Source organism: Oncorhynchus keta, chromosome 19 (genome assembly GCF_023373465.1).
Source record: "Oncorhynchus keta strain PuntledgeMale-10-30-2019 chromosome 19, Oket_V2, whole genome shotgun sequence".
NCBI classification, from domain to species: domain Eukaryota; kingdom Metazoa; phylum Chordata; class Actinopteri; order Salmoniformes; family Salmonidae; genus Oncorhynchus; species Oncorhynchus keta.
The window spans coordinates 54,043,650-54,056,797 of record NC_068439.1 but is presented as its reverse complement, the minus strand read 5'-3'; the positions used below and the strand labels follow the sequence as shown (position 1 = coordinate 54,056,797).

General features: G+C 42.0%; 2 protein-coding genes across 2 annotated transcripts; one reads left to right on the top strand and one right to left on the bottom strand.

Annotated features, from left to right (window-relative positions):
* Positions 1–939: 939 nt before the first annotated feature.
* On the top strand, positions 940–8,536 carry psmc6 (proteasome 26S subunit, ATPase 6). The gene is made up of 14 exons (XM_035793869.2): positions 940–1,098; positions 1,544–1,623; positions 1,729–1,768; positions 2,758–2,810; positions 2,915–2,982; positions 4,255–4,369; positions 4,458–4,545; positions 4,818–4,879; positions 4,998–5,121; positions 5,318–5,379; positions 5,717–5,837; positions 6,173–6,253; positions 6,423–6,494; positions 8,063–8,536. The coding sequence occupies exons 1-14, from the start codon at positions 1,014–1,016 to the stop codon at positions 8,179–8,181; spliced, it is 1,170 nt and encodes a 389-aa protein (XP_035649762.1). The 5' UTR covers positions 940–1,013; the 3' UTR covers positions 8,182–8,536.
* Positions 8,537–8,670: 134 nt separating this feature from the next.
* On the bottom strand, positions 8,671–12,922 carry cgrrf1 (cell growth regulator with ring finger domain 1). The gene is made up of 6 exons (XM_035793870.2): positions 12,779–12,922; positions 11,605–11,744; positions 10,808–10,988; positions 10,104–10,251; positions 9,697–9,804; positions 8,671–9,389 (listed from the first exon to the last, which is right to left on the bottom strand). The coding sequence occupies exons 1-6, from the start codon at positions 12,880–12,882 to the stop codon at positions 9,057–9,059; spliced, it is 1,014 nt and encodes a 337-aa protein (XP_035649763.1). The 5' UTR covers positions 12,883–12,922; the 3' UTR covers positions 8,671–9,056.
* Positions 12,923–13,148: the final 226 nt, after the last annotated feature.

Genomic DNA, 13,148 nt, shown 5'->3' with positions numbered 1-13,148 from the left:
ATGTGGTGAGCTATGTATGCTAATTTGGCCTAGCAAATGTTCTTATATTCCAATCCCCAAATCACAGCCAACACAAATCATTTTTGTAACATCAATATCATGGAATAAAATATAATAAATTAGAAAATTATAGGTTCCCAAATGAAAAAAAATGACATGTGCGTACCTGATATGTGACTGCTGTGTAAAATAATTATTGGCTTTTTGTCTAAATCATTGATGATTAGATATTTCATTTGTAACTGGTTTTGTTGAGCTCAATTTTTACAGTTGATCGATATCTTAAACACTTCTCCAAACTTAGACTATCTTTCTTATCTTTTAATTTTTTTTTTTTACAGTGTATATAAATCAAAACTCCTCAGGTGTTGCAGCATGCGCTCATTTTTTGGCATGCTCTGTTGCGGTATTACAAATATTATCCTCATCCCCAGTCATGTAAAATGACGTAGATTGGAATGAAATGCGTTTGTAAAATGCTTTTTAAAATTTTATCGGAACGCAAATAAAATGATTCACGCAGTGCTTTACTATAATGGATATATTTTCACCCTTGTCTGCGGTGGTCTGCGAATCCACAACCTTCTGAGTACTTTGCCTTGTAATTGTATTTTTTTCAAGCGTTCAGGGAGATCCGATTTTCTCCAGGTATCCCTCATTATAAATAACGTACAGTCCCTTATTATTAATCTGTGACCCATCATCACTGGGAAAGTCACCCAAGCTAAACATAACCAGATTCATTTTTAGATAGAATGATTTGTTTTTGTGATTTGAAAGTGAGGGGGAATATTTTATTTCCCAACAAAACTCTTCTTTTGGATCGAGAGGATTTTGTTTTCAGGGTCAAGGGGCATCCTTTGGAGCGTTCTTTGGTCTTGGTCATATTTTCACCCAGTGAGCAGTATGAGGAGACACCTCCCCCATGTGGCAGATGTGACGAATTGCATGATGACACAGAAACAAAACCCATCTTCCGACGTCGTACAGTTCCCATAATTCATAGAGGCAACATGGCTGATACCAGAGAAAAGGGACTTCAAGATTACAGGAAAAGATTACTTGAACATAAAGAGATTGACGGACGTTTAAAAGAGTGTAAGTAATGCATTACCGTGTCTTTGTCAATATATCGGAATAATGCACGTAAAATTGGTTATCTAACTAAAATGAGCAACAAGCAGTTAGATAAGCGGTTGTTGGCTACTTGTAACTCGCTTTGTCATGCAGTGCCAGTAGACTCGTCCATAGAAATGAATGGTCTTCACAACCGGCTAACGCGTTAGCAAAATGCTAGCTCCAAAAACAGCTGTAACTAGCCGTATATTGAAATGTATTTGCTGTACTAAGCCATGGCAAAACAGTTTAACCAGCTAACGTTATTTGCCAAGACCGATAGCTAACAATATTAGTTCGAGTTTAGCTTGAAGTCATGGAAGAACAATAACAGACATCAGCTAACGTTAACTTACTAACTGTAGCTAGCTAACGTTAGCTACACATCTTGATTCCATTCGTATCCTCTGTCTGACTCTGTTTTCAGTGAGGGAACAGCTCAAGGAACAGACAAAACAATATGAAAAATCTGAAAATGACCTGAAAGCCTTACAAAGTGTTGGTCAGGTAAGATGGTGTATTCACACATGATTATTGACCGGCAATATAGTGTACACAAATGTGTCTTAATGAATGGATTTGAACTGCGAATTATTTTCATACTCAATGTAGATTGTGGGTGAAGTGCTCAAACAGCTGACGGAGGAGAAATGTAAGTTGTATCTAATATCACTGCAATTTATATTGCCTATTTATATGCCTAGCTACATCCTTAAACGTCACATTATGGTGCGTTCGTAAATTCACTCCGGTTAGCTACTCCGATTTCAAAGCACTAGTCAGTGTGTGCCGGAGAGCAGAATAACCGATGAGCAGAGTAACACCCATTGAATATAACCTGTGTCGGCCAAAACAAGTCATAAAATTGTTGCCAGCAGCACAGTTAGTCACCAATGCTTTAGACAACATTAAAACATCCTAAGCACCTCTGCTAAGGTGACTAAAATGGTAAGAGTGAGGTGTTCTCTCATTTGTGTCTGGAAGTAGCTAGCCAGTTGACTACAGTTGTGAGATCAGAACTCTCGGGTCAACCCTACTCCTCAGCCAGAGTGTACAGTGTGCGCTCTGAATGTACAAATGCCCAGAGCTCACTCTGCCACTCCAGAGTGCATTGAAGAACACACGATGCCATGGGTGCGTTCGTAGATTCACTCTGGAGTGCCTCAGTTTACGTTGAGCATTTGTAAATGCAGAGTGTTGTCAGATTGTCCGTTTGCTCTCAGAGCGTCCAGAGCGCACACTGGACACTGACGGAGGAGTAGGGTTGATCCGAGAGTTCTGATCTCACAACCGCAGTCAAGCACCCAAGCCAACTGGCTAGCTTGCTAGCTACTTCCAGACACATGAGAGAACACCTCACTCTGACCATTTTACTTGCCCTAGCAGAGCTGGTTAGGTTGTTTTCATGTTATCCAGAGCATTGATGACTGTAACTGGGCTGCTGGCAACAATTCAATTACGCTTTTTTGCCAATGTTTACTGACACTGGCCATATTCAATGAGTGTTGAGCGTTCCTAAATTCAGCAGTTATTCTACGCTCTGGCACACTCAGACGAGAGTGCTCTGAAATCGGAGTAGATAGCCAGAGGGAATTTACAAACACACCCCATGTTATGTTCATTATTTACTTCTCTTCACAGTCATTGTCAAGGCAACCAATGGACCCCGCTATGTTGTTGGCTGCCGCAGACAAGTAGGTCTTAAAACATGATGTTACCAACGTTTCATCAGTGATTTACTTAATGTGTCATCTCAATGATTGTAATTGAGCTCATCTCTCTTGTCATTTTCACACAGCTGGATAAATCACAGCTCAAACCAGGCACTAGAGTGGCCCTGGACATGACCACCCTCACCATTATGAGGTAGGCACTAGGGATTCCATATGTGACAGAGATGAAAATCTCTGTTAGAAACGTAGAATGACGGCATCGATTAGCAACGACTAGGATGGGTTGCTAATATGACTAGGATTGTGCCTTTGGCTTCTGGACAACGAAATAAAGTTGATACGAAAAGCAATACAACAGGAGAGAAATGCTGCTTAATGGCATGAGGAAGTCTTTATAAAACAATTGCCTCTGTTTCTATGGTTGAATAATGGTTAGGCTACATTGAAGCAAAGTAAGACATGCCTCATTATTTGAAGTAAAGTAAAATGTTCCGTTTCAAACAATTATACTGCCACAAGTAATAGCTCTTTAATCGTGGCCATCAAAACAGTTTAACACCTGATTGCATTTAGAATTGTTATTTGTTGCGCAATGACTGGGCTTGCAAAAGCACATTTCACTCCAGTACCAGCTTTTTGAGGAGCTGCTCTCGCATTGTCTGACATGTGGTAGGCTATTCCGCTCCTCAAACCAGGCTCTGTATGCTGTGTGTGATTTTACCAAGGTGCATGATGACTAACAAAAATACACGCAGCAATTTCATTCCACTAAATTATGCAAATTAACCTATAGACCGATAAGCATGAACGGTAAAATGCATTTTCGGTGGCTAACTGATTTAACGGTTAACCGCTAACATCCATAATTGGTACTGCACCCACACGCAATAGGGTTGCAATATATGGGCAAAACATTTTAATTGCGATTTAAAAAAAAAAATCAAATATTGACCATTTATATATTGCGATATAGATCAAAACACTTGGGTGAACTGTTGGAACTATTGAAATAGAATGATTTGTATTAAGAGGCGAAGTGGAAAGCAGCATTGAGTTGACTGCATTTGATCTAACAGAACAGCATGCAAACTTATAGTGAATCTAACAGTGAGGAGGAGGAACTGTGCTGCTTGAGTGACAGGGCTTGGTGTGTGTGGGAAGCAGCCACAAGCGATGAGAGGGAGAGAGACGACAAACTGAGTAAACCGTAACTGACGTTACACGCGGCTTATTGGCGTTCCAAAATATTGCATGCGATATGGATCTCTTGTGATATGGATATTGCACAAATCAATTTAGAAATTTCAATTTGAATTTGATCAATTGTGCAGCCCTAATACAGACACGCACCCATTGAGAAAATGTCAATACAGTCTACTGACACAAAATGGTAAAAGTATAAGGTATGTCAGGCCTAAATGTTTTCCCTGATGGTAGATAATATGTACACTCACACACCCTACAGGTATCTGCCCAGAGAAGTCGACCCCCTGGTGTACAACATGTCCCATGAAGACCCTGGCAGTATCTCCTACTCAGAGATCGGTGGCTTGGCCGAGCAGATCCGTGAACTGAGAGAGGTACACGTCACATCCTACAGTACAGTTAGTACTGCTTCCCTGAAGCAGGCAGGTGTTCTATATGACACTCTCCTATGTTCCCTGTCAGGTGATTGAGCTGCCCCTGACCAACCCTGAGCTTTTCCTGAGGGTGGGGATTATCCCTCCAAAGGGCTGCCTGCTCTACGGACCTCCAGGTGAGTCACTAGCAGGATTTTGATGTAGACTTTAAATTGTTCCTTGATTCCTCATGTCCTGGATTCCTTGACCTACATCTCAAAACACATTGGATCAAAAGATCTGAGGTCCCTCCCCTCAGACCTTCTCCTCCAATGCGTCTTGAGAAGGAGGTCTAGGAATAAAGGATGCGGCAAACCAAGGAAAGACTTGAGATTCACCCTGAGGTTATGTCACTGAGGTCCTGAGGGTTTATTCATCAATTTTCTTTATGCACTTATCTTTTCATTAGGCACGGGAAAGACCCTTCTGGCAAGAGCTGTAGCCAGTCAGATGGACTGTAACTTCCTCAAGGTGAGTAATAGGCTACACTTTGTTTTCCTCCACTGGCCCTTCGGGCTGTATTCACTATTCTTTGAACAACATGGCTGACGCTTAGCATGTCCTGTCTTCTTTGCACCGGTTGCGGCAGGTTGTGTCCAGCTCCATTGTGGATAAGTACATTGGAGAGAGCGCCAGGCTCATCAGGGAGATGTTCAACTATGCCAGGGACCACCAGCCCTGCATCATCTTCATGGACGAGATCGACGCCATCGGTGAGCATCCTCACCTGTAGCCTGGTCCCAGATCACAAGCCAATTGCTGTAGTCATTGTCAACCAAAGGAGTTGGCTATACAGCAAAACCAGATCTGGGACCAGGCTAAGCATCCTGAGCCCTGATGCCATATCTATTCCTTCTCCCTTTGCTTATGTTGAATGTGTTGTAAGTAAAATAATTTTTTCTCTACAAGGTGGCCGAAGGTTCTCAGAGGGCACGTCAGCTGACAGAGAGATCCAGAGGACCCTGATGGAGGTAAAATGGGCGGCCATAACTCTTAGATATATGTTACATAGAATGGATAATGTTCAACAGATGTTGCTTTTTATGAGAATGATGGTTCTGTAAAATATATTTATTTGGTGAAAGACCGTTCTGTGGCTTGGTCAGTACAGTATATCTTCTGGGTGATGTTGAAGATGGGAATAGAACTCGGTGACGTGTAGTTTGCAGCCAGCTTGACTGGCATTTCAATGTGTACTGAAGGGTCTTACTGAAAGATGTCTAAAGTTTTCCGGATCCACGGCAGATAATCCTCTCTGTGAGTTGGCTCCTCCCCGACTTATCTTTTGTGTGTTTGTGCGCCGCACAGCTGCTGAACCAAATGGACGGCTTTGACACCCTGCACAGAGTCAAGATGATCATGGCCACCAACCGGCCTGACACTCTGGACCCTGCACTGCTGCGTCCTGGCAGACTGGACCGCAAGATCCGTACGTTCTTCCTCCTCTCATCATCATCCCGCATCCTTCATACTTAATCCTCTTAATGTAATATAATGATATATGCCATTTAGCAGACACTTCTATCCTAAGCAACTTAGTTATGTGTGTACATTCTTTGGTCCCGGGAATCGAACCCACAAACCTGATGTTTCAAGTGCCATTGCTCTACCAACTGAGCCATGCAGGACCTTATCTCCTTTGGGAGATAAGGCCACAATGATCTCCTTCCATTTCTTTCTCAATCATAACCAAGTAGAAAGAAATGTGAATGTCTATGGTATGAAACAATGAGTGACCCATGGTTATTTCTACTGTTCCAACAGACATTGAGCTGCCCAATGAACAGGCCCGCTTGGACATCCTGAAGATCCACTCTGGCCCCATCACCAAACATGGAGAAATAGGTGTGTGTGTGTGTGTGGTGTGTGTGTGTGTGTGTGTACTCACTCACTATGGAGACACTGTAGTCTTGATTGTTAGCACAGCTGTGACTGGGACACATTTGGTTGTAATCATGTTTTCGATTTTGTTAAACTGCTTCTTGTAACAGGTGTTGTCGCTTTGTATTTTTAGATTACGAAGCGATCGTGAAGCTTTCAGATGGCTTCAACGGAGCCGATTTGAGAAACGTGTGCACTGAAGCAGGTAACTGACCCACATTATGGGCGGCTTTCCCGGCTAAAAATAAAGCCTAGTCCTGGACTGAAAAGCCATTTTAATGAAGATTCTCCATTGAGTATGCTTTTTAGTTTACAGTTGTGGCCAAAAGTTTTGAGAATGACACCTATGAATTTCCACAAAGTGTCTTTAGATATTTTTTTAGTCAGATGTTACTGTGGAATACTGAAGTATAAAAGTATTTCATGTGTTAAAGGCTTTTATTGACAATTACATGAAGTTGATGAAAAGAGTCGATATTTGCAGTGTTGACCCTTCTTTTTCAAGACCTCTGCAATCTGCCCTGGCATGCTGTCAATTAACTTCTGGGCCACATCCTGACTGATGGCAGCCCATTCTTGCATAATCAATGCTTGGAGTTTGTCTACCTGCCTCTTGAGGATTGACCACAAGTTCTCAATGGGATTAAGGACTGGGGAGTTTCCTGGCCATGGACCCAAAATATCGATGTTTTGTTCCCCAAGCCACGTAGTTATCACGTTTGCCATATGGCAAGGTGCTCCATCATGCTGGAAAAGGCATTGTTCGTCACAACTGTTCCTGGTTGGTTGGGAGAAGTTGCTCTCAGAGGATGTGTTGGTACCATTCTTTATTCATGGCTGTGTTCTTAGGCGAAGTTGTGAGTGAGCCCATTCCCTTGGCTGAGAAGCAATCCCACACATGAATGGTCTCAGGATGCTTTACTGTTGGCATGACACAGGACTGATGGTAGTGCTTGCCTTGTCTTCTCCTGACAAGCTTTTTTCCTGATATCCCCCAAACAATCGGAAAGAGGATTCATCAGAGAAAATGACTTAACCCCAGTCCTCAGCAGTCCAATCCCTGTACCTTTTGCAGAATATCAGTCTGTCCCTGATGTTTTTCCTGGAGAGAAGTGGCTTCTTTGCTGCCCTTTTTGACACCAGGCCATCCTCCAAAAGTCTTTGCCTGTACTGGTGGTGCCCCGATCCCGCAGCTGAATCAACTTTAGGAAACAGTCCTGGCGCTTGCTGGAGTTCTCTCATTGAAGTTCTTGATGATCCGATAAATGGTGGATTTAGATGCAATCTTACTGGCAGCAATATCCTTGCCTGTGAAGCCCTTTTTGTGCAAAGCAATGATGATTGCACGTGTTTCCTTGCAGGTAACCATGGTTGACAGAGGAAGAACAATGATTCCAAGCACCACCCTCCTTTTGAAGCTTCCAGTCTGTTATTCGAACTCAATCAGCATGACAGTGATCTCCAGCCTTGTCTTTGTCAACACTCACACCTGTGTTAATAAGAGAACCACTGACATGGCAGGGCTCTTTTTGGGGATTCAGTTAATTTGCATGGCAAATAGGGACTTTGCAATTAATCTGATCACTCTTCATAACGTTCTGGAGTATATGCAAATTGCCATCATACAAACTGAGGTAGCAGACTTTGAAATTTTTGGCCACGACTGTACAACTAGTCTTAATCTGTCTGGGAAACCTATCTGAACATAGCTGTTATTGTCCTGAACCCAACCTGCTGTTCATGCTCTAAGTCTCGTTCCTTTCCATCTTCCAGGTATGTTTGCGATCCGTACCGATCACGAGTACGTCACTCAAGAGGATTTCATGAAGGCGGTTCGCAAGGTTGCCGACTCAAAGAAGCTTGAATCCAAACTGGACTACAAGCCCATATAAATGCCTATATCAGTATTCCTATATGTGAAAATGGAAAGTAGATGAGAAAGAGAGGCTGGGATGGGGTTTGCTTTTGCGGTTTAACTTTTTGTGTGATGCAGAAAAGCTTCTTGGGGGTGGTGTCTGTTCTAATTAGTGTACCATTTATATACAGAGTTGCCAAGAAGTGACCTCAAAACAGTTATAGATATTGGAAATGGATACATTAATGTCTCTGTCCCCAGTCCATAGTGTGAAATTTATGCCCACTGGCCCAGTATTTTGGGTTATATTAACAAAACAAATATTCTTGCCATTGGAGCACCTGTATCTGTAAAATCAAAGGAATATGTCACATTAAAACATTGATATTTCACACTGATTGTCCTATTTTTTTGCTGCCTTTTAAACCTTGGGGAAGCTGTGATGCCAGGTTTGATTTCTTTGTGATTTTCATAAAGATGCAATTCATAACTTTGTCTGCAATTTTAAGGGTCAAAAGAAAAAACACCTCACTGTATGGTATATTGACAAAAACAATACATTCTCTATACATTGCACATCAAAAATATTAGGTTTTCCATATCTACATTTACAAATAGTACAAGTAGTTTGCACCTCAATGTGATAAAATGTGGTTTATATGCTCACAGCCATAAAACAGTTGGAAATGTTCAATAAAACACCTCAATGTGAAACCATATAATCCATTCGGTAAACACTTTGATTCTGTTGAAATTGTACTCATGTATCTGTTGGAACAGCACCTGTTGTGACAGTCAGCATGGACTTTTTGGACACCATTCCTTCCTATCAGTAGCCTGTAGAGCTACTCCAATGAGTAACATTACTATGTTCATATAAATACTGGTAATATTGACCTGCTACATTACAGTTCATTCTTCCTCTACCTCCTCCATATGGGTCTGCTGGAACAGGGCAAAGGACTCTAATACGAAAGCTCTGCATATGGGGCAGTGTTGGAAGCGATGGACACAGCCGTCACACACACAGGCGTGCCTGCAGGGCAGCAGGACGCGGTTAACAGGTGCATTCTGACACACCACACAGTCTTTGCCTTTTCCCTCCTCTGACCAATCCTCTTCATCTTCCATTCCTGGCATCTCCTTTCCGGGTTCTCTTTTCTGTGTTTCTGGTGGTGTCTCTGTGCTACGGTTGGGGTCAGTCGCCTCCGACAACCACTTGCTCTCGGCTGACATAAATAGTGGCTGGAGCAGATAACATTACATTTGTAAGGATGTTAACTGCCAGCATCAGACTTGCTCTTAACAGTGAATACTCTGTTCTAATAACTACACTAGCACATCACGTAGGAAGAAATGTATTGGCACATTGGCCTGCATTCTAAACGGCACGCTAGTATGGATATTAGAACACAACCAGAAATCTGAAAAAAGTAATGATAGGCTACTGTAATCTCACTGAGCCCTTGTCCATTACCTTGAACAAGACATTCCTGCTACGTCAATGAGACTGGAGAAATAAATGATGAATTAACAAAAGATAAAGCCGTACCTTCAACTCATACATGTTCCCTTGTGCCGTGAGGAGATATTGAAACAGGATCCGTGCCGACAGGCTGTATTTGTCATCTGGAACGTGAACCACTGTGACGCTGGCGACCTGAGCGAGAGGAACAATGAGGGATAATGAGTGTCACATCCCAGGACTACGCCCATGCCAAGATGGTAACTTTAAACCTAACGAGCACACCTTATATCAGGGTGTGGATTGCATCATTACCCCTAGGATAATACACATTGAAGTGATTGGACTTCCCGGACATAGATTGGTCCTAGACATAAAAACCCTTTCAGTGGGAATTCACCGTTGAGCATGTTCTAGGACTAGGTTTAATTTGTGTCCACGAAACTGGCCCCATGTGATGATGTTCCAAGTGTTACCAAGACTGTCACACTAACAATGTTGTAAGTGTCCCTTGCTTCAGATTTGGCCAGTGTGAGGACAGCCACTATGGGGTAGCGTTCCCGTGGCAAAAGCCCGAAATCAGTGATCCCCAGATCGGCTGGCATCTTGGTATAATGCTCCTCTCTGTCCTCTCCACTGATACTGAGCCTTTGGTTAAGGGGTAAAATACATGCAGGATGAAACTGAACTGAAAGACATGTAATTTTAGCCTTGCATGCACTCCATCCGTCTATCCTCAACCTTAGTGCCACAACTAAATATCATGATGATGAAATATGACATATCATACATCAATGAAACATGCATTAATGTGCAATATTTCACAAAAGACAAACATGAGTAAATAATATCTTCTAGAACCTGAATATCGGAAATCAAATGTTATTTGTCACAAGCCTTTCCCAACGATGCAGAGTAAAACAATTCACTTTAAAAAGTAACACAAGAGGAATAAAATACATAAGAATTAAGCTATATACAGTGAGTACCAGTACCAGATCAATGTGCAGGAAGGAGTATGAGGTATTTGAGTTAGACACTGTATGTACATAGAGGCAGAGTAAAGTGACTAGACATCAGGAAAGATAATACTAAGTGTAAAAATGAAGAACACATCATAAGACCATCCCATATACAAAACATGTACTTATACTAACAACAACGATACCGATTATACGATTATCGCCTGTGAGGATACTGGAAGCTTTGGCAGTGATGGTACTGGAAGTGCAGAGCTTCCTGGAACAGATGTGGCGTGGCGAGCTTACTGGGGCCGTGTTGGTGCGACTGTAGCGCCCCCTGTAGGGCATGGACACCACAACCCCAGTAACAACTCAGCACACAAGGCTCCAGGCAGCATGGAAGCAGGGACACACCCTCTGGAAAGAGGAAAACAATGAATGATTCAAAGTGGCAGTCAGATGGGCGTTGAGGAAATTGGCATGGATGCAGTACTAGTTGTATATTTCCCTGGTTAACCACTCAATACGAAAATGTGGTATATTTAAGCAATAAGGCCCGAGGAGGTGTGATATATGGCCAATATACCACAGCCAAAAGCTGTTCTAAAGTATGACACAACGTGGAGTGCCTGGACGCAGCCCTTATACAAATAACAGCTGTGGTATATTGGCCATATATCCCAAACCCCTGAGGTGCCTTATTGCTATTATAAACTGGTTACCAACTTAATTAGAGCAGGAAAAACAAATGTTTTGTCATACCCATGGTATACAGTCTGATATACCATGGCTGTCAGCCAATCAGCATTCAGGGCCACACAGTTTATACAATCTAGATTCACGCATCATTTATGGTGGCACACCTATAACATAATGTGGGCAAAGGCCTAATACAACACACTATGCTATACAGGTCATTTATTCAAAATCACCATTGAAATAGCTTTTAGGCCCTGGAGGCTTAATCTGGGTCCCGGAAACTGGCTCTATGTGTGGTTTGTTGCATAATAACTGTCTTTGCATGCTCTCTCACCAGTCACAGAGGCCACCCCAGAGGACCCCATCTCTAGGGCAAAGGGGTTGGTCACCTGAACCATCCTCTTCTCTGGGACAGGCACGACTGACTCAGTCTCATCAGAGCTGCGGAGAATCACTGGGACATCGAAACCAAACCTATGGGAGATATGGTGGAACATAGGACAGAACATCTGAATATTTCATTATGTTGTGTGTATAAGAGATCAGACAAGATAAGTGAAGTAGCCTAAAGTATAACAACTTGATATTGCGTGCACACCAAATTGATAAAAGTTTATTAAAAACATTCTGCTTTTAAAGAAAGCTCTCTAATAGCCTACCTTGTGATGTAAAGAAATACATGTAGAACATTGTAAATGGCTATTTAAAAAACAAACACATGTTATAATAAAACTAGTAGACAACTGTGCAGAACAGTCCATGTTTCAGTAAATACAATACCAGGTACTGTATTTTTTTCTGAGGCAATGACACTTTGATTAACTTTCCCGAATGCCAGGTTTATCCAAGGTCCATGCTATCCTAGGGTCCTTGGGACGTCCCAACTCTGACTTTACCCCATTGCAGTTGACTTTTAAAATGGTTAAGGTTAGATAAGGGTTAAGGTTAGGTAATGGTTATAGTTAGGGTAAGAACCGTTCCAAGGTTCCCGGATAGCACTAATGCTACAAAGTTTCATTTTACTTGTTGTGTGTATGTACTGACATGCATGTGTAACTGATAGATACACACACCCCCACAACCTGTGAACATTTTTAAATATATGTACATTGCAAAGTATTTGGTCTGTAATGTATTTTTCATTATGGGTCGCAGCCTAATAAGACTAGCTATTGCCAAATGCCGTCGGCTAATGGGGATCCTAATAAATAAACAATTTAACATTTTCGTGCGTGCCTAACATTGCAACATGTATCACTCTGTATGCTGTCACGTGATGTGTCAACGTAGCCTTGCCGTGATGTCAAATGACCATCTCCGTTTGCAATATTTATTACCGCAAATAACAGTCTCCTGTGATTTACTGAACAAAATATAAACAGGGCCGATTGCTTAATGTAAGTACAGATAGCTGACAACTTTATTTGTAGGCTAAAATAATCATTCCATTCAATAATAACAGCCTAATGTTGTTGTTGTCATAACAAGGCAATTTGACAGGAACCTACCAGCCGAGGACCATGGCGGCGGTAACAACGAAACATAACGATATGACAGTAATGTAAAATAATGGAGAATATTCATACAACGTAATTAGAAACACCGCTGCCATTTTTGAAATATTGGCTAAAGATAAATAAACCAATTTATGATTAAACCCGTGGAGAAAACAATATTCGTATACTTCAAAGCAGTTACTTCCGTCTTTCAACTACGGTGGCCAGTGCACCATCTGCCCCTCATGCGCAATCTTTTCGCGCATTTGGGAGGAGGAGCACGTAGTCTACCATTGTAATTATGTTGTAAGCAAGTCGCAGATAGGCATGCGAATAGAATAAGTGAACAGGTAAACCTACTGGCAGTGACAAAATGGGTCTC

Bases quoted from the DNA above. Each gene is read 5' to 3' on its own strand.
- cgrrf1 (XM_035793870.2), bottom strand. From the start codon at position 12,882: ATGGCAGCGGTGTTTCTAATTACGTTGTATGAATATTCTCCATTATTT. The intron at 9,805-10,103 runs GTTAGTGTGACA...CCTCTCGCTCAG, and splicing joins CAAGGGACACTTACAACATT to GTCGCCAGCGTCACAGTGGT. The intron at 9,390-9,696 runs GTACGGCTTTAT...TATCTGCTCCAG, and splicing joins GGAACATGTATGAGTTGAAG to CCACTATTTATGTCAGCCGA.
- psmc6 (XM_035793869.2), top strand. From the start codon at position 1,014: ATGGCTGATACCAGAGAAAAGGGACTTCAAGATTACAGGAAAAGATTA. The intron at 4,546-4,817 runs GTGAGTCACTAG...TCTTTTCATTAG, and splicing joins CCTGCTCTACGGACCTCCAG to GCACGGGAAAGACCCTTCTG. The intron at 6,254-6,422 runs GTGTGTGTGTGT...TTGTATTTTTAG, and splicing joins CACCAAACATGGAGAAATAG to ATTACGAAGCGATCGTGAAG.